This window comes from Varanus komodoensis, unplaced genomic scaffold, assembly GCF_004798865.1.
Source record: "Varanus komodoensis strain SLA01 unplaced genomic scaffold, ASM479886v1 scaffold20_1, whole genome shotgun sequence".
NCBI lineage: Eukaryota > Metazoa > Chordata > Lepidosauria > Squamata > Varanidae > Varanus > Varanus komodoensis.
In genome coordinates, this window is record NW_025335587.1 from 19,782,102 (window position 1) to 19,804,103 (window position 22,002).

A 22,002-nucleotide genomic window follows, 5' to 3' on the forward strand; every position below is an offset into this window, starting at 1 on the left:
CACCATGATCCACTCTGCACGAGCTGCAGCTTCTGAACTGCCTCCAAAGGCAGCCCCAGGCGGGGCTTCTCACAGGAATCTGGCCCAGCGGTTCCCCGCGTGTGCACTGCAGAAGCCCACTTAGCCCTGCCTCACGGGGTGTCCAGGGGCGGAGTGGGCACGATTCAAAACCATGTAGGAGCTTCTTTTTTGTTCCCGGGGGGTGGTGGGGGGGAACCATCTCCCATCTTTACTGCTCTGTAGGACACATTTATTTTAAAGATTTGCAGTGGACACGCCAGGCATGCTTCATACCCAGATTAAAAAGGGCAGGAAGCACAGTTCTTGCAAAAGGTAGCTCTTGTAAATACCCGGAATGGCCGAAATGTTCGTGTGCCTGGGCAGCCCTCGAGAAACCGCGAGGCTGCTGCAGTCGTGGCACGTGTGGAATGACCCACGCAGCGAGGTCCCTGCCGCGGGCCTTTGCCGCTGCTGCTGCAGGCCGGTTGTCTTGGAAGGCAACGCCAGCCAGAAACTGTATTTTATACAGTTACGTGTATTTTATATTGTTATTTATGTATTTTAATTTATTTATTTGTAAGCTGCCCCGAGGCTTCGGCGAATGGGGAGGCCTAGAAATTTTCTAAATGAATGAATGAATGAATGAATAAAAGCTTCACTGCCGCCGATTACACACACCGAAGCAAGGAACAGCAAGGCAGTGCACCTTGCGGAGGGCACATCTGGAAGGAAAGGAACTCCTGCGCACGAAGTCTGGCACGGGAAGGACCAGGAGTGAATTCCACCATGTTGAGACTCACGGGGCTGGAGTGCCAACCAGCCACGCTGGAGAAGCAGCGGCAGCAGCACGAACGATGAGGGGAGAAGGCAGCCCTCGTCTGGTGAGAGTGCGCTTAGGTGAGGCCCACGGCGAAGGCGAACATTACAGGTGGGGCTCGCCTTGTAAGGTGTCGGCGTGCAATCGAACTGCCTCCCGGCCAAGACTCCGCAGGCAAATCGAGGGGCCTGCCACGCATCTGAGAGGAAGGGCAGCGGCAAGCGCCCCCACCAGACCGGGCTGGGCCCGCCCCATGCAGCCCGACGGAGTGGCTTCGTGGAGCCGCTTCTCCCAATCCACCAAGCTTTAGGGTGCTGCACAGGCCTTTCCAGGCAGACTCCTACACCTGTATCCAACAGCTCCCAGGAGAAACCTACTGCAAAAACACAAGGAGCTGCCTCACAGAATATCTGCCCATCCAGGCCAGGATTACCTTCAAACGTTGACTGGCAACAGGTCCCACGGTCTTGGGCCGGGAGAAGAGCTTACCCGTCACCTGTAAGCGGACCTTTTAAACTGGGGGTGCCACTGGGCTGAGCCCAGGATCAGCGAGCACCCCCTGGTAGTCTGCCTGCTGATGTACCCTGCAAAATCCACAAGGACTCCCGATGCTCCACAGGAAAACCCTCTCAGAAATGCAATGTGTGTCAAGATGTGTCCACAGAGCTGGGCCTCAGTGCTGCCGCCGGCGCTCTCCCTCTTGCTGGCTCAAACGTCTCAAATTCATGAACCCCGAGCACAGACCTGATATTGTTCTTTCTTTGCTCAGTGAGCATTTTGAGAAAGGGAGTGGGGAGGTCATTCCGGGGCGACAGAGCCAAGTGTGAAAATTCCACAGATCTCCAGGAGTGTCAACCCACATCATTCCCGGTCAAGAATGGGAGGAGTCTCAGAAAACACACCACCACCAGCACCAAATAGCAAGCCAAAGGCTACAAAGCTGAAGCAGGTCTCTATTTCTACAGCAGACAAATGCAGGCTGCTAAATGCACACACAGAGGACTTGTTTCTGCTAAGCAAGCATGGAGTTTTGCATCCAAAAAAGCCAAATCCTTTACTTCCCTTAAATGACACAAAGGAAACAGATGTGCATTTATTTGCTTATTTTATATAATTCAGAATTTTTCTGCTACTCCTGCAATGCAGTATATGGATAGCAAACCTACATCCCCACTGCTGGAATCTGGCTTAGCTCTTATTTGGCTTCTGAAATCTTGGTGTTGCTCACTCACAACTCAAGGACTACAGACTTACTAGTGAGTTGGGGGTGGATATTTTTAAATGGAAGCTGAGATGCTCTGGGAACAGACTTATGTCCAAGAGCAAACATCAGCCATGTTGATACTTATATCTGTAAACTATGGTTTTATAAGTATCACTGAGGCTACGCAAGAACTAGAAACTCAACTTTAGAAACAAGAAATCATGAAAAGAGAGCTTCTCAGGATCTTAACATCTATGCTTTTGTTGTCCTTACACCTAAAAAAAAATTTTAATCCCCCAAAGAGAACCATGGCAATGCACACATTCTCCATGCCATGTAACTTCAGGCTCTGTTTGAAGCCCCTCCAATTATAAGCCTTTGACTTATAAGCCAGGAAACAAGGGACTTCCTATCTCCTCTGGACACCCCAGCACAAGGAAGATAAACTTCAAAGAGGATCACAAACATACCTTCAAAATTTTTATCTCTTTCCCAAGCAGAAGCTGAGACTTCGACAAATTCTTCTTGTTAATACTTTTAATGGCCACTTCCCAGTCAGTTTTCTGAAAAAGAAAACAAAGCCATTTCAAATACAAAGCAGTTTCCTAATTTTACAATTACACAGCTACGTTGCCCCAGGAAAGAATACAAAAGGGCTCTAGAACTTTTGTGTTCTAAGCAGCTTTTAGGTTCTCCCTGCTCCAGTTTCTTAGCAGTAGCCAACATTTATTATTTATTTAGAATTTTTGTATCCCGTCCCATCGCAAGAGCCTCGGGATGGCTTACATATAATGAACAAACAATAAATATAGTACAAATTAAAATCCAGATTCACCCTGGCTGTAAATTAAAAACCTATAGGTGATGTTAAAATATTGTTTAAATAAAAAGGTCTTAGCCTGGCACCGAAAAACAAATCACGACGGCACCAGGCGGACCTCTCTGGGGAGTGCATTCCATAGATTGGGCGCCACCACAGAGAAGGCCCTCCTCCAGGTGCTCACCCTCCTAATATCCCTCACAGAGGGCTCCCGGAGAAGGGCCTCTGCCGCCGATCTCAGGGGGTGGGAGGGCAAATATGGAAGCAGGCCTTCCTTTAGGTATCCCGGTCCCAAGCCATTAACACAAGACTCTTAAGAAGAGGATGCTGTTACTCAGCCCTTCACTGGTAAGTTCTCCGCCCGTTATCCTATGAAAGAACTGAAGGCGACTTGCATCACCTTCCTCCTCTCCAATTTATCCTCAGAACAACCCTGTGAGGTAGGTGAGCCTAAGAACCACGCAATGAGCGCTGTGGGCAAGAGGGAAACAGAGCCGAGATCTCCTGCACTCCGGCTCACCACCCCACACAGGCCCTCAAGTTCTTGTTCACTGAAGATGCAGCCGCTGGGAGCCACACCGGCACTCTCTGGAATGCCAACTGGAATGCCTGTGGCCATCTCAGAGATGGCAAAGGTGGTGGTGCGGTACATGCTGGGGCTCTTCCCCACGACTTTCTCTCCTCCCCCTACCCTGGAGTTTAGGACACTGAGGTGCTCCAGCACAGTGAGCACTGGGCCTTGAGTTCGAGTCCCGGGCCAGCGAGAGCCAGGCACCGCCTGTCGTTAAGCTGAAACAGCCAACCCACGATCTCTCCTCCTGTGCATCGATTTCTACCACCAGTCATAAACTATTGCAAACGGAGTGCAAGATTCTTTTTTGCACTGATCAATCCAGAATAGCCATTTTGACGGGACGTAAGGCCCAGGCAGAAGAACAAGCGTCACCTACATATATTGATTTTCTCCCTGAGGGCATGTATATTTCTATTACAACCCAACTGCTCGACTCAGCCCATTCCAGTCTTCACCCCATATAAACTTTGCATGGCACTGGCTTTCATGGCAACAGCCCATGAGGCCATTTCTGTTACACAACCGTTTTTGTTGTGCTCCAGTCAGCCAATGCAGTCATTCTGGAGTCACAAAAGAGTTCTAGGAAAGGCCAGGAAAAAACAAGTGCTATTTAAGAAGACAAACAGCATCAAACAGGTTTTCTGTTCTGCAAAGACATGCCCCTTCGAGCAATCTTAATTCAATGGGGCCTTCATATTACTACAGGCTTCCAAGAGGCACTTAACACCATGCAGAGTTCCCGGCTTCTTCCAATTGTTTAAGCTGGGGGCATTTAAGTGCAGATTTTTTTGCATTACGATTCCCATCAACCCTGGCCAGCAGGATTAGAGGGAGGAGCGGTCACAGTCCAGAATATCTGGAGGGCACAAGGTGCCTCTTCTCTATTTACACAGTGCCAAATACACTTCATTTTGCTAAGCATAAAGCAAAGAGAGAGAGAAAAGACCTTGCCCAAGCGGTTTACGATTCAGGCCCTCCTTCACAGCCACCTGCAGGAGAATGCATCAAGGGCTCTTTTTAACAGGTGGGGAACTGAGGCAGGGCTCAAAGCCACCCAGCTAGTGGGTAGCAAAACAGGCTCATGAAGATGTAAGCTCAACTATAGGCCACGCTGCAAGGTTCCCATAAAAGGGGAGGCAGAAGTCCAGAAGGGTGGGTCAAAGCTAGGCCCTGCCAGGGACGGGGTGGGGGGGACCCTTCCCTGAAGGCAGATCTTCCTGCTTACCCAACAAAAGCAAGACGGGCGAATTTAAGGCGGCTAGGGAAGAAAGTGCTGCCAGCCCTAAGAGATCTTCACGCATCTGGAAAGCACACGGTTTTTTTTTATTAGGCTGAAATTATTACACGGGGATGGGGAAGCCCAGCAGCCGGGGGGGGGGGGACAGTGTGTCCCAGGAGCAGCTCTGGTCCATGCACCGAGAGCCCGATGCAGAAGCACACGGAAGCGGGGCGAGGGGCGAGCAACGGTCCCCTCCCTCTGCCTATGACTTCTGATATTCACCCAAGCCAGTCATAACTTCCTGCGGACCTTCACATTGCATCTAAAAGCAAGATGAGGCGGGGTGGGAAGAATGCATAAAAACAAGCTGACATCACCAAACCGATCACCCATCAACATCTCTGGTCCCTTCTGCAAATGAAAACAAACAGGCAGGAGCTTCGAGGAGGGAAGCAGTGGTGCCAAAACGAAACCCCGAAAGCACAAAACGGTTTTCTGCTTCAACAGACTCTCCGGAAAACGTAAGGGTTATACAAACAGCAACAAACCATAAAACCAGTAAGGAGAGGTGAAACGGGGCGCAGCTCGGAACAACGGTCTCCTGGGTTGAGCGTGGATCAAACACATACACAAATGCACAAACAGATGGATTAAAAAAAACAAAACCCTGATCCCACCTCAACTAGCACAGGCTCCGCCAGGCCATGTACACAAACACAGAATGGCAAAGGGGGAGGTTGTATAACCTGGGAAGGGGGGCTGGAAGGGGAGACCCCCCCTCAACTGCTGCATTTACCTTGCGGTGGCGACCTTTAAAGACCACGGCAAAGGCTCCGTGTCCTACGAGGTCCTTCTTGCTGTATTCAAAATCTCCTACCACCTCCATGATCCTCAGGGGGGCATGAAGCTTGATGGGGAGTTGTTGTTTTTTTGAGGGAGGGAGGGAAGAGGATTAAAGGGAAAGGAGTTGGGGGGGACAGGGGCTAAGCCGAGCTCACATCAGCAAAGGGGGAGCAGAAGCGGGGCAGGAAGGGCCGACTCCATCTGCACCCCCAGGAAAAGGGGCCACCACCAGCATGCCACTCGGGAAGGGGCAGGCCAGCCCCCCCAGCAAAAAGGGTTCGGGGGATACTGGCTGGCCACTAGGGCTTTGCAAAGGTGATGGGCGTTTTCTGGCATGGAGAACAGGGAAGGGGGGAGACAGGAGGATGTTGGACAAGCCTCCTTCGAAGGGGGCCGAGAAGTCAAAGGAACGGGGCTAGGAAGTGGGAGGCATCCAGGGTCCCCTTGCGGTCCTTTAAAACATATATAACCTCTTGAGTTGCTCAGCAGAGGGCCAAGCAAAGGTGAACATGGAAGTTTATAGATTGGGGGGGGGGGGGAAGCACCTTTAATGGAAGGGCTTGCGGTCTCCTGGAAAAGGGGTTTTTTCCCCCCCAGAATGGGCCGGAAAGCTGGTTTAAGATGGGGAAACAGCAAATAAAGTCCCGTTATCTGCAGGGCTCAAAAAAAGCAACAAAAGCCAGGAAACTGGGTGGGGGACCCAATGTCAAAATTGGGGGATACACCAGCACGAGAAGTGACCCCCAGTCGGATTTTCAGGGTATACGGTTTGCAAAGTGGGGAATAACAATCTTCAGAAATGAGAATGGGAGGGATGCAGTTTCTCGCACAGATATGAATACAGAAGACCCCCTTAAAATATGGGTGAGAAATTAAGGTACCTCTTTTAAGGGGGGGGGAGAGAAAATGGATGACAATATCCCTGAGTGGGGATAGTACTGACCGCGCGGGGAGGGGACAGAATAATGGATAGGGAATTTAAAATATTTCAAAACAAAGTCGGAAGATATTTAGCCCTTTCTAAAGGGAGGGGAAGAGACACACAGAGCAATATACTGGCCGTAAACTGGGGAAATGGGGGAGCGGGTCCAGCCCCCCCTTAGGGGTCCCTCTGCGTCGGCCTCTTACATCGTGGCCCCCACCTCCTCACTAGCTCAGGGGGGCTGCCAGCCGCCCCCACCCCAAAAAAAGGGAGTCACGCCAATGGGGTCTAAAGGGTACGAAAATGCGGGCGCTGGCCCAGCTCTTCTCGCGCTCCTGGGTGCCCGAAGGCTGAGGTATTTCTAGACGAGGAATTGAAAGGGGGTCGTCTCTCTTCTCAGGCCGCTGCCGCCCCTCGCGTCGACCACCGCCAACAGGCCCTCCTCCCTCGCCGGCGTCCGGCTGCGACTGCCGGCACCTCCGCGCGGCGCAGCAGCTTTTATAGGACGCATCGCCCAGCCAATGGCCGCTGCCTCCTCCGCCGGCGGGCAGGAAAGGGGCGGGGCGAAGGGGCAGGCGAAGAAAAGAGTCCCCGCGCGCGGGAAACTCGACCGGGGAAAGTTCTGGGAGAACCAAAGTCTGGGCGGCCGCTCGGTTCGGGGTAAGAAACAGGCCTGGACATAAACACCCCAAACACGGAAGGGACACGTGAAGAACAAGGCCCTTCTTCCCCTCGCGTGGCGACGCGGGTTGTCTTACAAGCGGCAAGTCTTCAAGGAGCCAGTCCTCAGTGAGGTGGGGTGCCAGCTGGGTTTGTGCAGCCTCTCTGCGTGACAGGAAGCTGCCCTGCAGCTGTACTCTGTGCTGGCTTTTGGCGAAGCAAGATGCCCTTGACAGGGCAGGGGGAAAAGGCCTGCTCTAACCACTAGGCAGCACTGTTGACAAGTGGCTTGGAGGAGAGCTGCCACCCTTTTCCTAGAATAACCAATTCCCTCTAAAACTCGGCCAGGCCTGCCCCTGTATCCTGTCAGAACAGCTTGCTCTGCCAACAACAATGTGATATTGGCCTTTTCATGCCCAAAACTCACATCAGCCTCAGCTAGAACAGGGGATGGAAGAGTGATGATGGGAATTGTAGTCCATTTTTTCCATCCTTATTTTTTTACTTAACGATTTATATCCTGCCTTTTTCCTGCAAAGGGCTCAAGGCAGCTTACATCTCCTCCTCCCTCTTATCCCCACAACAACAACCCTGTGAGGTAGGCTGGGCTGAGAGTCTGTGACTGGCCCAAAGTCACCCAGTGGGCTCCACGGCCGAGAGGGGACTCGAACCCGGATCCTCTGAGTCCCAGTCCCATGCGCTTAACCACTACACCACACTGGCTCTCCTTGCAAAAACCTTGGGTCTGACTAGGATTGTGGGGTTTGGAATCCTCACTTAGTTCACCGGAGGGTCTTGGCCTGGTCCCATTCCCATCCCCAGACTGACCCACCTTGCAAGGTTGTTGTGCTGCAATGAGAGAGTGCGGCAAAGAATCGCAGGCACTCTACTGAACCATTTGGAGAAAAGATCGGGGAAACATTGATCCATTAAAGCAACCATTCCAAAGCTCATGGTCAGGGAACATCTTCCTTGGAGCAGGAATATATGAAGCAGCTAGCAAGAATTAGCAAAGCTCCTGTTTCTTGCACAGGTGACCAAGTGCCAGCCTGACCCACCTCGCAGGATTGCTGGGAATGTAAAAACAGAAGAAAACGGTGAGTTCTTTGGAAAGGAAGAGAAGGTAGGTGAATGTCGTGGATGAAATCTGCCATTCCCACTGGGCCAAGCAGGCCTGCGGTCAAAAGCTTCCAGCATGTGACAAAGGCATCCATCCATCTTGGGGAACACACTGAATCTCCTCGGAGGCAAAGGCAAACCTTCCCAGTTGTGTGTGGGGAGGGGTCGCATGGGGCGGGGGGGACACCCACACAGGGCCAATCCTGCCATTTGGTGTCTGAGCTTAGGGGGTGGAGGAGATGGCTGCATCCTATGCCCCTTCAGCTAGATTTGCGAATGGCACAGGAGGTGTGCTCAGTTTTTCTACAGGCCGAGTTGCAAAATAGCCTGGGCCATCCCTGAATCGGGAAGCAGGGATAAAAACATCTTCTTCCACTTAAAAAAAAGGTAGGAAAAACCCCCTGAACTGCAAGCCATTTTCCCCAGACCGAATCTGTCCAGATGACGCACATCGATCCCTCCATTTTATTACAGCCGTGGCCCAACATGCAGGTACACACATGACCTTGGCGTGTCATATGCCCCTTGGCCACACGGACGGCCAGGAACTCATAAACAGGCCCCAAGGCAGGTGAGCTTTTTAACTTTCCTTCGACACACTTCAGACCTTGCGTCGGTTCTTTCGAACACTCTGCCCACTTGCTGATGTTTCGTTTTCCATGGCGCCCCATTTCTCAGGCTTTTGAAAGCTCAGCCAGATAGAAACCACAGCTCTGTTTTCCTGGTGACTTCTCCCGACACGCCTGTTTGCCTGGGCCACTGCTGTTTTCCCCGTCTTATTATCTGTAATAAAATTCCTGATGCTTTCCAAGTGCTGAGCAAATAGGAAAAAAACACACAAAAGCACACAAGCAGTCTCTGCCCCAGGCACAATACAGTTGCGTAAGTGTCTAATAAACATCTTGGACAAAATGGGGCATCGTCTAATAAAGCATCTAATGAATACTGCCTCTTGTGATGGGAAAAACGGGAAAACAAACACATTAAAGTGAATGAATTCTCTATAAAGTTACATAACAAATATATTTGCCCGCAGGCAGTGGTGGTGACTGCCTGGAGAGACCATGGCGAGAAAAAGGTCCACAGCCCCGTGTCTTTCTGTGGGGTTTTGGTCTATCCCTCAGCATTGGCTATACTGGCCAGGGCTGATGGGAATTGTAGGCCAAAACATATTTAGGTCGAAGTACTTTGTTTTGCAGTGTGTTCCAGATGTGGGCATACTTAATAAAAAGGAGATGTACCCTCACTTTCCTTGGACTCTTAAGATCCTCCCACAGAACTGGGGCCTGTTTAAAATTAAATAAAACCCCTGCCCCGGCTTGAGGCTTTTGCGTTCTCCACCAAATCCATCTCCAGTTTGACTCCCTTACTGTGGAGACCGGGAAGTGGGTATACCAAGCGACCCTTCCCTTTCCAATGCAATTTGGGGTTAAATAACATGGGTTATAGGACTGCAGGTGGCACAGTGGGTTAAACCGCTGTGCTGCTGGGCTGGTTGATCGAAAGGTCGCCGGTTCGAATCTGCACAGCGGGGTGAGTTCCCGTTGCTCCGTCCCAGCTCCTGCCAACCTTGCAGCTCGAAAGCATCCAAATGCAAGTAGATAAAAAGGTGCCACTTCGGTGGGCAGGTAACAGCGTTCCTGCACCTCGGTGTTTAGTCCTGCCGGCCACACGGCCACGGAGACTGTCTGCGGACAAATGCCGGCTCCCTCGGCCAGAAATCGGAGATGAGCACTGCCCCCTAGAGTCAGGCGTGACTGGACGTAATGTCAAGGGGAAACCTTTACCTTTACCAAGGGTTATATTAACGTTGTGAAAGCCAGGATTACTTGCATGCCCTCTCAGTGTGAGAGCAGAGACGTTAATGACTGCTAATATGTAGGACTGTTGCCATGATCAAAGGTGAAAATCATTATGAGAAATTATTAGAATACGTGCTAGTGCGATGAATGACCCAGGCATTCTGTTCAGGAAGAACAGTGCCATTCAAGAAGGCAAAGCTGAACGGATACGGAGGAAGAAACCAGAGGAAAACCAGAGCGGCGGGAGAGTCTGTGTGGAAAACTAACAGGGCGCGAGTCCTCCACTCAGCCACGAAGTTCACTGGGGGGGGGGGGGGGGGAGACGTTGGGCCGTGCCTACCTAGCAGGGCTGTTGTGAGCATAAAATGGGAAGGGGAATTAGGAAAGCTGCCACGGGTTCTTTGCAGAGGGAAGAACCAGCACATGAATATTTGTTTTTCGGCGCCAGGCGAAGACCTTTTTATTTAAGCGTCATTTTAATTGTTAATATTATTATTTTATCTCGCCAGGGTGGCTTATTTTATATTATTTCTTGTATTTTAACCTAATGTTGTGAGCCGCCCCGAGGCTTCGGCGAATGGGGCGGCATAGGAATGTTTAAATAAATAAATAAATAAATAAATAAATACAGAAATGTTAAAATTTCCAGCAAATGCAGTGGGGCTTGCTTTTCAAGTAATCAGTGCTTAGGATTGTAGTCTTAATGGGGTGCATTTGTCTACCCCTTTATGCTCTCTATAACTCTGCATGTCGCTCTCTGTTTTTTGTGTGTGTGGTCTCCATGTTCGTGTCTTTTTGTGTGTCCCTGTGCTACACTGCATCTCCCTTCCTCGACTCTCCCACTCCACGCTTCTCTGTGTGGGCGCGTATGTACATGGGGGTTTGGTGCTTATGGCCATGCTGGCTGGGGCTAATGGGAACTGCAGTTTGGGGTGTGTCAAGGCTGCTAAGCCCTGCTCCAAAGCCCTGTAACACAAGCAGCAAAACCCCGGAAAATCCCAAAGCACCGCATACAACACACATGTGGCCCTCTTCTAGCAATTTTCCTCTCTCCTTTCGAGTCAAGGTTTTGTAGGATTCGGTGGCGGCCGAGGACTGCTGTCCTTCTGCCTGACATCGTGTTCAAAGCCAAGCTCCGTGGCCAACGTGGCTTTGAGCTCCAAATCCACACTGCCAACTTCAGCTTCAGACTCACTGAGCTTCAGGGAAAGGAGTGAAAACAGAAAGGGAAGGCTTATATAACAGCACCGCCGCGCTCATGCCCACCTCCTGCTGCAATGAAAAATGGCCTCGAGGGGGTTCTCCCTGTGGCTCATCGCTCCACATGTGCAGGCGACATCCCATGAAAAACGAGGCTTTAACGAGGAAAGCAGCGGATGACAGTGGCGGGTTCGAGGAAGGCAATTAAAGAGCCATCGGGAAAAGTCATGAAAAGTCAAAAGGGAACGGAGGGGGCCTCAGCCCTTCCGGCAGATCGATCAACTCAAGTTGGACATGAATTATGAGCAGGGCTGTGTTGAAAAAGACATGCTGACTCATTTTCTTCCGGTGGCTACGGGGACAAGACAAACAGCCACGCCCAGCCACACACACCGTGATTACTGGTGTTTGTCCCAACGACAACACACTCAGGAGAGCTTTTTAGATCATGAAAACTGCGAAGAGCACATACTTAGCTTTTTTTAATCAGCAGGTGCATCTGTCTAAGCAGATAAATGCATTTCAGAGGGCAAAGAAAATAAAAGCCAATCATTTTTAGTCTTTTCCGAGCTGCGAGAACCACCTTCGACCCGTGACCTCAAGCTGCAGTCCTGGTTGCCGGAACTTTTGCACGAGGAAGCAGGAAAAAAGCTCAAGGGGCTGGAGGATCCGTGGAGTACGGAGAGAATCCGGTAGCAGTGGGATACCCTGCCTGCACTCTGCACTGCCGGATTTCGACAGAAGTGGACTTGCGGCAGCTGCAAACCCCGCACGATGGTTTCGGAGTTCGGGACGCTTGCCTGAGCGGCCGATTCAAGGGTGGCAACGCTTACTTGCATGCTGAACGGGGGTCAGTCACAGTCCATGGGAAGCAGAATACATGTATTAGACAGGAAAGGCTCTCTTTCCCCTTGGAGCAGACACAGGACAGGATCTGGGCGGAGAGGGGCCCTCCCAAGCGGACGCACCCTTTCCACATCCCCGTCCAGAAAATTGGCCGCCGTGTTCTCAAAACGCCTGTGAGCAACACGGAGCAGGAGGATTAATCCTGGTTGGAACAGTGCGGCAGAAACCATTTCCGGGGGCCCAGCTCCTTCAGTTGGCGAAGGAAGTCATTTCCGACGTCATCTAATCCCAAGTCTGCTCCGAACCACAGAGGTCTCCACGTCGAGACTTCGTCTTCTGCTTCCGTTCGCTTTCGGCACATCTCACCTGAGCTGCTATCGCATTAGGAGCGATAGGACGATCCCTGTTCGTCGTACCAGAACCGATGCGGCAGGCGGGCAGCTCACGTCAGGACTGAGGCAAGATTCGAGCCAGCGGCTTCCCAACTTCATTTCCCGGCACCAGTTTCTTGTCAACCAAGAGATGGTCGGAGGAATGCAGATCTGAGACAAGCTAGATATTGAAAGAGGCATCAGCCCCCTGCCAAATCCTTTATCCAGGTGTATCAAAACATACAGGCCTAATTCAAATAATCCTCTTTTAGTGGTGGGAACGAACGCTTTGCTCTGCCACATGAGGATCATGGAAGAATCCGACTTTGCCACCAGTCCATCCTCGCCGCTATCGTCTCCATCTGTTTTAAAAGGGAAGAGGAAAAGATGTGTCTCTTTGCCTGCTTTGAAAGGACTAAAGTAACACAGGTAGAGTCATGCCTACTTTTTCCTCACAACAGTACAGCAAGGTAGGTTAGGTTTAGCTCGCGCAAGAACACCCAGCGAGGTCTGACTATATACACACTTTCAGCAAGCAGTGAGGGGTCAGTGTGACGGCTCAAGAAAAAAAGGAGATTCTCTTACATCCTCAGACATTTATCTTTCCCTCCACTCGCTACTCGCTGACCGTCGGGGCTCCAGTCCACGGCAAATACCTACGAAGTAGACAAGAGAAACACCAGTAAGACCAGCACTTGGAGGCTGAGCCAGCCTGGCTAGCTTCCCCTTTGCATTAAAAAGTTAAGTTAAAAATGGCAAGGTTTCACCAGTATCCTGTGCCCGCACCTGCCCACGAAAATCGCATCCATCTTGAGGACTAGAAACTTCATGGGACAGACACGACTCGGCAAATCCCTTGGTTCTCAGGACGGTGGATTCTGGAGCTCACAAGGGCATTGTGTGCACAACTGTGAGACCCCCCCCCCACCTACAGCTGCACCGCACAAGGCCTTGCCATGGCCCTAACCCCTACTCGCGTGTCAAGCAGCCACCAGGAAAACCCGGCAGTCATTGAGGGGCTCACCTCGTCCGCGTGGCCCGGCAAATCGATGGCCAGTTTCCGGGTCTTGGCATCCCACACCTTGAGGGTGCTGTCGCTGCTCCCACTGACCAGCAAGCGGCTGTCCGCTGACCATGCAATCTGGTACACGGCAGAGACGTGTCCTCGCAGGGATGCGAGGAACCTGGGGGAGAGCGGTGGAAAAGGCCAGAGGGTCCATTTGGCCGCTTCTCTCGCATCCAAGCGTATTAATTCCTTTTCCCAGCAGCCACCAGTCCCATCATCCCAAGCTCTCCTGATCCATCCCCATAAACGACAGCCACCATCATAAGGATTAGCAGCTTATTTTCAAGACAAAATGCCAAAAATGATCCAGCCGTATCCTGAGTTTAAGCCTAAAACTAAGTGCATTTTTTAAACACTGCCTCTTTCATCATGTTTTAACTACTGATGTTTTAAGAATTCCCAACTCTGAGAACTGTGAACCAACTTGAGGAGTTTCTGAGGAACGACGGCGTGGGGGAATTCCTGTAAATCAAGGACACACAACCTCAGTGGGCCAGATTTGGCCCTACTGGGGTGCAGCCTCCCGAGAACGTCTCCAAATAGCAATTTGGCCCTGACACTGAGAGAGATCGAACGCTCTTGTTACAGACCATAATTATCGCAGCAACGTTCCTACATACTTCCCCGTCTTTCCGTCCCAGAGCTTAATAGATTTGTCGAAGGAAGCGCTGGCAATGATGCGGGTATCCGGCGAAAAGACGACTTGATTGATCAGCGCCTGGTGCCCCGTCATCCTCCCCAGAGCCTTTTTATCATCTGCAGGCTCCCAGAGAAACAGTGTGAAGTCATCCGACCCAGAGACGAGTCTTTCCGGCGCATGGCCCTGCGGGTGGGGAAACCCAGAACGATTTTTCAGATGAAAAAGGGGGGGATCGTAGAACAAGCCGCTCGTTTGGCCATCAACATCGCCTTGCCGCACCTGAGACGTCTCGTGTGCACGCACGGCCCAGAAATGTACGCTTCGGAGCACCTCGCTGCACATTTTCGTGAAAGCTGCAGTGGGGCACTTGATTTAAAACTTTTGTAGACCGTCCCATTACCGAAGTCTCAGGACGGTTGGACAATACAAAATGTTAGAAAAGGGGAAAAATGTAAAAACACAGCGTCCTAAAATTTAGCAATAATAAAACCCCAGTTAAAACAGTCAGGTCTTAAAACACTGGGAAAATAAAAAGGTTTTGGCTTGGCGCTGAAAAGAATAAAGTGACGGTGCCAGGTAAACCTCTCTGGGGAGCGAATTCCAATCGGGGTGCCAACGCAGAGAAGGCCCTTCTCCAGGTAGTCACCCTCCTAATCTCTGTCAGGGTGGGCACTCGGAGAAGGACCTCTGTCCCAAATCTTAAGGGGCGGGCAGGCACATGTGGAAGATCCTTTGTATGATTTTGGGACTGGGCAGACTTACCCGGACCTGATTGTATCGTTGCAGTGCCTTCTCTTTGATCTCGGCCACTGCAGGGGCAAAAAGAGCGAGGTTAGGGACCAGCGGGGGAAACGAGGACCATGTCGGATCTCCCCGTTATCACAAGCAGAAAAGCGGCGAGCATGGGACAGGGTGCGGCATTTCGACACAAGCTCAAGGAGTGTCGGACTGGGGCTCCGGAAATCCAGGTTCGAGACCAGACCTGGCCACAGAACCCTCAGGGTGACTCTGGGCCTGTCTGTGACTCTCGCCCTGTCCTACCTCACAGGGTTGTCATGTGGATAAAAAGGGAGGGAGGAAGCTTATGCAGGCTAACTCAGGTTGCTTGGAGAAATAAGGGAGCGATATCAACAGAGCGAGTAAATGAAAGAAATAATAGAGAAAACTGGGAGAAGGGATACGGGCAGAGCAAACTGGAGATGCGCTTACAGGATCCGCTCACGTCCTGGGGGTTGATGGAGGCTTCGGCCGGCTCGAAGGCCCCCGTGCGGAGAACATAGTCTGTGCTGAGCGCCATGGTGTTCACCCAGTGCGCGTGGCCCTGGAGCGTGCGGCAGAGGACGCCCTGGGAAGGGAGGGAAGGAGAAAAATTATGCCCACTGCTGCGTCGGGAGTGGGAAAGACGACTGCTTTCTCAAGGGCGGCCGAAGAACCAGGAGGCGATGCGAGAGAGAAGTAGCAGGACCAGGAATGCAGGCCAGGCTGGGACACTGAGACGGGAAATGCCGAGATGCTCAATTCGAGGCCAGACGCCCCAGGGGCGCAGGCAGCCTCTGGAAGTAACCAAGATCTACAGCTGGTGGGAAGCGACTCGGAGCAGGAGAGTTTCTCAGACGAGGCGGGCACAGCTCTTGACCCCGACACTTTGCCAACAGGAGGACTCCTCCATTAGAGGACTGCCATACAGAGGAGGCACGCTCACGTCCAAAAAATCCCTCGGGATCAGGGCCCGGCGTGCTCGTGAGCACTGCTCCTGGAGGTGAAAACTAGACTGGGCCCAACAAACCGCTCTGTGCATGCTCCGAGAATCACCTGGACATTTTGTGCTTTTGGCCAGTAAAGAGCGCTTGGCAAGGGGAAGGTCTGTGGCTTCGAATGCGCAGAGGAGGAGCCTGGGGGCTGCATTTGGGGGATGTCCACGGGGGTGATCCCACAGGCAGAGTGCGCCAACCCCACACCAGGAAGAAAAGACCCTTCTTGCATGCAAAGGAGTCTGGCCACTCCCCCTTGCGTTTGGATTGGGCCATGTCCCAGGCACCTGACTGGTGGCAGAGGTTATAAGGAGAGGGCGCAGGGGCCCGGGACAGGCCACCCCCCACCCAGCTGGCCAAGAGGGCTGTGGCCGGACCGGGGAGACTCTCCCCAACTCACGTCTTGGGCCCGCCAAACTTTGATCGTCCGGTCCTGGGAAGAGGAGTACAGCAGGCCCTCTCCCCCCCACTTGACGCAGGTCACGGACTGCGTGTGGCTCGTCAAGATCTTGTCGCAGCGGCCGGCGGCCGTGTCCCAGATGCGGACGCTACCGTCCTTGGAGGAGCTGGCCAGGTGGCGGCACTCCGGGTTCCTGGGGAGTGGAGGGAGACACCGCAATGAGCCAATCGAGCCATTCGAATGCAGCAGCGGAACTGGAGCTGCATGCTCTGCTGGCGGCCAGTCACGTTCCGCACCGTGAGAAAAGGGGGCCGGGGGCACGCAGACTTACGAATGCAGAGGCTCCCAGCACAGGGAAGTGATCCATTTGGAGTGTCCCACAAGCACCCGGCCCAGCTGATTCCCCGTGCTTGGATCCCAGAGGAATATCTGCTCAAGAGAGAACCATGGCAACAAGGTTAGGCTTGGACCAGCCAGCCCCGGGCTCCTGGCCCTGCCTGCACTGGGCACAGGATACTTTCAGGCCCAGAAAAAGGCTACAGAAGGTGGTGCTTTGTGGTACCCCCTGGCAGAAGTGCAGCCCTGCAGAGCCCTCTCCAAACTACAATTCCCAGGATTCCTCACAGGAGGAATTCCCAGGATTCCTCACCACAGCCAATGTGGTGGAGTGGTTGAGAGCACAAGACCGGGACTCCGGCGATCTGGGTTCCAGTCCCTGCTCAGCCATGAGGCAACTGGATGACTTTGCGCCAGTCATAGGCTCTCAGCCCTGCCTACCTCACAGGGTTGTTGTGGTGGGGATAAGACTGAGAGCAGGAGGAAAAGCATGATGCAGGCCACTTCGGGTTCTTTGCAAGAGAAGGAGGCTGGCTTTGTTTGCTGGGAGTTGTAGATATTTAGAAGAAAGATCTCAGCAGGAAAAGCACCTGAACTCTCCCAATACGGAGCGAACAAGCAAAGTGACCGCAGAACAGAATTTCTTGGAGAGAAGGGACAGAAAACGAAAAGCTGGGGGAATATAAAGGAATAACTTGGAAAGATGTACTGGCTGGCGTTGGAGCAGGAGCCATGCGGACTGCAACATTCTGTTGCACCATCCAGGCATCCCTGTAAATCAGTAGGTTCCAACGCTCTAGACCTGAATTATGGGGCTGAACTGCAGCTCTAAAAAAGATTCAGGCTCTCTGGCACCGCCAGAAATTTCCGGCTGCCTGCCACCACTTCCTTACCTGGCCGTTCTTGCAGCCAGACGCGAGCTTCCGGCCATCAGGGGACCAAGCAATGCTGAGCACCCAATGACGGTGACCTGGTAAACGCACAAGAGGGGGAAAGCAGAGGATTAGAAAATCACACATGGCCTCATCCACACAAACTTAGCGCAGCTGCACAAACCCCCGCAGACTGCTGAGAGAGAGGTGAGAGTGGGCAGCGGAGCCAACCCTGCTGAAAGCGTCTTTTCCTCTGCCCTCCTCATCCAGTTTCCTTGTGTGACATGACCTTTTTCAGATCACAGGCATCATGAGCATGGGATGATTTTTCGCAGAATAGTTGTAAGCTGTTCCCAGGAGCTGTTTTCCTTTTGGCCAAAGAGCAGGAGAAAAAGGTTCTAAAGAAATGAATCTGTTTCCCAAGACCATGTTTCTCCGCAGCCTCACCTTACCCAGACTCACCCTTTGCCGTGAAATGCGGGGTCTCGGTGCTGAGGTCCCAGAAGCGCACTGTTGTGTCACCAGAGCCACTGGCTAGATACCTGTGAAGACAATGAATGGCTCGCAAAGGAGGACATCCCCACACAAAATCAGGCCAGGCCAACTGTGCAAGCCTTCGAGGGATGCCAGGAGCCCCGTCCGCAGGGCCGCTCGCAGCTTTGCCCTCTGCCAGAGCCTTGTGGCTGCCAGTCGACCCCGCGGCCCCCCAAGATCCCAGCCATCTGTCCGTTCTACAGCTGGAGACTGCTTGGATTGCCCCTCGTGCTCGAATCACACGGTCGTGATTCAAGGGAGCTGGGGACACCTGGAAAGTCCCCCACGGCGCATGGGAACATCAGTCCCGGGGCAACCCATGGCACCAGCCCCACCGGTTTCCCCCCACTTACTTGCCCGTGGGGCTGAAGGCCACCGAGATGACGGCCTCGCTGTGTCCCTTCAGGGAGCTGGTACAGCGGGTCACGGCCCGCACCTTGAAGATGGCCTGCGGCTGGTAGGTGATCTCCACCACCCGCTCGGTCTCCAGCGCCTGCCCGGCCAGCGTCTTCTCCAGGGAGGCCACGATTTCAGTGTCCTGGACAAAGAAGGCCAGGGGGACCGGCTCCTCCTGCAGGAGAGGTGCACGATGGGATTTGGCAGAAGGGGATGCGAAGGCAATGGAGAACAGCCACTTTTAAATGGGCACGGTCTGATTCTTCCATGGGAGGGACCGAATGGATGCAACCAAGGAACGATTGTGATGGGCAATGCAGCGGGCCGTGGCATTCATTCCTAAGATGCTCCAGACCCCGGAGACCCCTTGCACACACGAAGGATCCCTCAGTGGCGGAGCCCTTGCTTTGCACACGCGGGATTTCAGATCTGATTCCTGGAATCTCCCTGTTCCGTCAGGTGGAAGTGTTTCTCCAGAAAGAAACGGCTCTCAGCCCAGAAACCTTTCTGTCCCTTTCTGTTTCTGCTGGGAAGCAAGCCCGCCCGCCCCACGATCCCGCTGCTAGGAGGCAACCAGGAGTCCTTCAGCAGTACCTTCTCCAGGAGCGCATTGCAAACCAGCTGCAGCTTCTCCGGCGTGATGTCAACGGGGACATCGAAGGGGGCCCCCAGGAGCTGGCCAGCTTCATCTTTGAACTGGATCAGGAGTCGCTCGTCATCTGCCTTCATTTTTTCTTGGTAATTTTAGTCTCCCCGCTTTTGAATCTGTGGATAAAAGCAGACAAAATGGGGAAATGAGTTAAAGCACACTTATTTGATCCTTCATTATGCAGATTTTTTAAAAAATGGGAGTAATTATAAAAATGTAAATGCAACAGCATGGACTTTGAAGAAAACAAGCAGGTACTGATCTCAAAAGCAGGTATTGACAAGGTGCAACTCTATGTGTAAAATCACTGGAACTTAAAGAGAGGTGTGCTGGATTGGACCCAGAAGTCGCTCTGCTCTGCTCTGCTCTCTGTTCACACCAGCCAACCATCTGCCCACAGGCAAGGCAGCAGTGGGACAGCTGACCCTCCCCCAGAACTGGTATAGAACATTTCGAGACCGGTATCCGTGTAAGAAAAATTCCGCTTGTTGCAGTCTCATCTCACCGAATGCAGGATGCATTATTCTCTGGTGGCATAGATACACACCTACATTTGGGTGGGGCTGATGGGAGCTGTAGTGCAAAACATCTGGAGGCTATCCAGCTTTCAAGGCCTGATATGGAATTTGCAAAATCCAGGGTCAAATTGCAAGGAAATGCCAAATGTCTTTGGCAAACCTATGCGAAGGTTCAGCACAGTGAAGACGGAGGAAAACTATTGCAGCAGACAGATGAGGGAGATCTGGGTTTAAACCCGCACCGAACCCTGAAGCTCACCGAGTGATCTTGGGCCAGCCAGTGCCTCCCAGCCTTCCCAACCTCACAGGGTTGTAGGGACGATAAAGTAGGAGGAAGGAGCCAAATGCGATCCTGAGTCCTTGTAGGAAAAGCGTGATCTAAACAGTTTGAGTGGAGTCGGAATGTCAGCGTTGCTTCAACCTGCCCCCCCCCCCGCGATGTGTGGGGCTGCTAAAACTCCCAGGTAGTCATGCTGGGACTTGTAGTCCCGCTCCTCTGCAGAGCGGGGGAGGCACAGGAGCTTCCCTGGACACCTCCCGCGGCAAGCCACCCAAAGCCGTGCCTCGTCCTCCCCGTTCAGGCGGGCTTCCCTTCTCTCCGCGCGGTTCCTCGCCCTTCCTTTCACGAGGGCCAAAGCTTCACAGCGCAGTCGGCCACTCCGGCCCGGATCTGGCCTGCCTTTCCCCACAAAAGCCCCGAGGCGAGCACTGGCTCCCCACCTCCGAAACCCCCCGAAGCACACCCCGCCGGGGCCATTCCTTCTCTTGGGGCTGTTTGCTCGCCACCCTCCTGCACCATCGATCGATGCTCTTTCTTTCCCTCCCTCCCTTCCCCCCACCCCCTCGCAAGCGAAAAGGGAGAGCAGGACTTACCTGCCCCCCAAAACGAGCGGCTCCCGCAGGCTACCTGTTGCAAGTTGCATCCACGTGGGTCGGGGGGAAAATGGAACGTTGCGACGTCATCACTCCGCGCCGGGCAGCGGTGCGCCAGGAGGGCGTTTGGCTGCCACCTGCCGGGGACAGGTGGGCATTGCAACATGGTTGGAGGGGCTTCGACTCAGGGCTTCTCCGGCTGGTAGAGGGGCTTGTCCAGGGTCGCCCCCAAGGTTTCAGCGGCTTTCCCGCCCCATCACGTTACGCTATCGGACTGGAGGTGCCGGGGATGGAGACTTTGTGCTTTGAGCAAGAGCACTTTCCTTTACAAATAATGCTAATATAGAAGCTAACATTCTAGTCCTCATGGTTGTGAACAGAGTGCACATTTAAATAGCAAAGTAGGTCACACATTTATCCTGAGGCTGAGCATTGGTTTAACTTGCATAATATTGGCCAGGTTCAGATAATATGATAACCCACACTCGAGGGTGCTTGTTGCAACATGAGTTATCCTGTTGTATGAATCCAGACATACGACGAGTAACAGGCTTCACCTAGAGGAGAACTCAAAGTTTGACAACCTGTAACTATCCAGGAATGGGGCACAGGTGACAGATGTCTAATGGCTGGAGCACCAGGACCAGGAATGATGGAGGTGGGTGGAGATCTTGGCTTAGTGCAATAGATCCAGTCTATTGTCACAAGCAAGCCAGGGTCAAATAACAGCAAGGAGTGGCAGGCCCAGAGGTGAAGACTAGGTTGTGGAGACTGGGAGCTATTGACTACTTTATCCTCCATGAATTTGTTCACTCCCGTTCACTCCCCAAGTCATCCAAACCAGCCCCCCCCCCTTTGTGAAAGCAAGTTCTACAGCTAACTACATGTCTTGTGAAGAAGTCTTGGATCTGTCCTGGATCTTCCACCTACCAGCATTATGGGATGGCCCCTTTGAGCTTTCAGTACTGAGTTGGGGGGTACAATGCCTCCCTTATCACTGTCTTCACCCCGGCCTCGTTTCGTACCCGTCACCTCTGACTCTCCCGTCTCTCACAGAACCCCCATCTCCCAGAAGTTTTGGGATCAGCCTTGTAGCCCCCGCTCTCTTTGCAGATGCCCTACCTGCCAATCCTGTCACCTTTTTGGCCACAGGTGGGAGCACCGCTTACCCCCAGACAGCTGGTGGCATTCAATGACATACGATGGAGAATTTATGCCTGCTTTCTATTTAATACAGCTGTGTTTGAGTTCTTTTGGCTGATTACATGGTTGTCCAATTCTGGACACTGGTGCTTTCTCTGTATTTGAGCTTTCTACTCTATGGATGACTGCGAACCAACTGGGACGCTTTAGCAACTAGGCAGTACAGAAAGGAAATCATTTCCCAGCTTTGGTGCACAGTTCTTTCCCCTTTTTAAAAGCTGAAATGCCTCTCTGAAGGCTAAGTTGCCGCAAGATAAAACACTCTTGCACGTTAGTGTTGTGGATTTGTCTCCTTTTGCCTTCACAGCCCTTCCCTCTGCTGGGCTGTGGCCCCCAACTGCTTGGCTAAAACAAATCTGGATCCTCG

General features: G+C 52.6%; 2 protein-coding genes across 6 annotated transcripts in view; both read right to left on the bottom strand.

The window, feature by feature from the left end:
* The window catches only part of ULK2 (unc-51 like autophagy activating kinase 2), a 45,813-nt gene extending 38,951 nt beyond the window's left edge, over nucleotides 1-6,862 (bottom strand). For 2 of the 3 annotated variants that reach the window (XM_044430113.1, XM_044430112.1), the window contains exons 1-2: nucleotides 5,431-6,862; nucleotides 2,492-2,584 (exon numbers count right to left, since the gene is read on the bottom strand). In XM_044430113.1, coding sequence (XP_044286048.1) covers nucleotides 2,492-2,584; nucleotides 5,431-5,520 — 183 coding nt within the window. In that variant the 5' untranslated portion in view covers nucleotides 5,521-6,862. Of the gene's footprint in view, nucleotides 1-2,491; nucleotides 2,585-5,430 lie in introns of those variants that run through there. The other variant, XM_044430114.1, reaches the window with a different exon arrangement.
* Nucleotides 6,863-11,647: 4,785 nt separating this feature from the next.
* NLE1 (notchless homolog 1) lies at nucleotides 11,648-20,491 on the bottom strand. 3 transcript variants are annotated; one of them, XM_044430239.1, is made up of 14 exons: nucleotides 20,433-20,457; nucleotides 19,819-19,937; nucleotides 18,987-19,157; nucleotides 18,350-18,567; nucleotides 17,925-18,004; nucleotides 17,484-17,560; nucleotides 16,586-16,683; nucleotides 16,255-16,447; nucleotides 15,313-15,448; nucleotides 14,866-14,912; nucleotides 14,084-14,286; nucleotides 13,422-13,581; nucleotides 12,983-13,053; nucleotides 11,648-12,759 (listed from the first exon to the last, which is right to left on the bottom strand). In XM_044430239.1, the coding sequence occupies exons 3-14, from the start codon at nucleotides 19,119-19,121 to the stop codon at nucleotides 12,747-12,749; spliced, it is 1,431 nt and encodes a 476-aa protein (XP_044286174.1). In that variant the 5' UTR covers nucleotides 19,122-19,157; nucleotides 19,819-19,937; nucleotides 20,433-20,457; the 3' UTR covers nucleotides 11,648-12,746. The 3 variants fall into 3 exon arrangements, with proteins under 3 accessions (XP_044286174.1, XP_044286173.1, XP_044286172.1); XM_044430238.1 differs by lacking the exon at nucleotides 19,819-19,937 and having other exon boundaries at nucleotides 20,433-20,491; XM_044430237.1 differs by lacking the exon at nucleotides 20,433-20,457 and having other exon boundaries at nucleotides 19,819-19,974.
* Between the last annotated feature and the right edge of the window lie 1,511 nt (nucleotides 20,492-22,002).

Excerpts from the sequence above, each read along its gene's own strand:
- NLE1 (XM_044430238.1), bottom strand. The coding sequence starts at position 19,121 with ATGAAGGCAGATGACGAGCGACTCCTGATCCAGTTCAAAGATGAAGCT. Across the intron at positions 14,287-14,865 it reads AACGATACAATCAGGTCCGG|GGCCATGCGCCGGAAAGACT; the intron begins GTAAGTCTGCCC and ends CCCCACCCGCAG. Across the intron at positions 13,054-13,421 it reads TGCCGGGCCACGCGGACGAG|GTATTTGCCGTGGACTGGAG; the intron begins GTGAGCCCCTCA and ends TCTACTTCGTAG.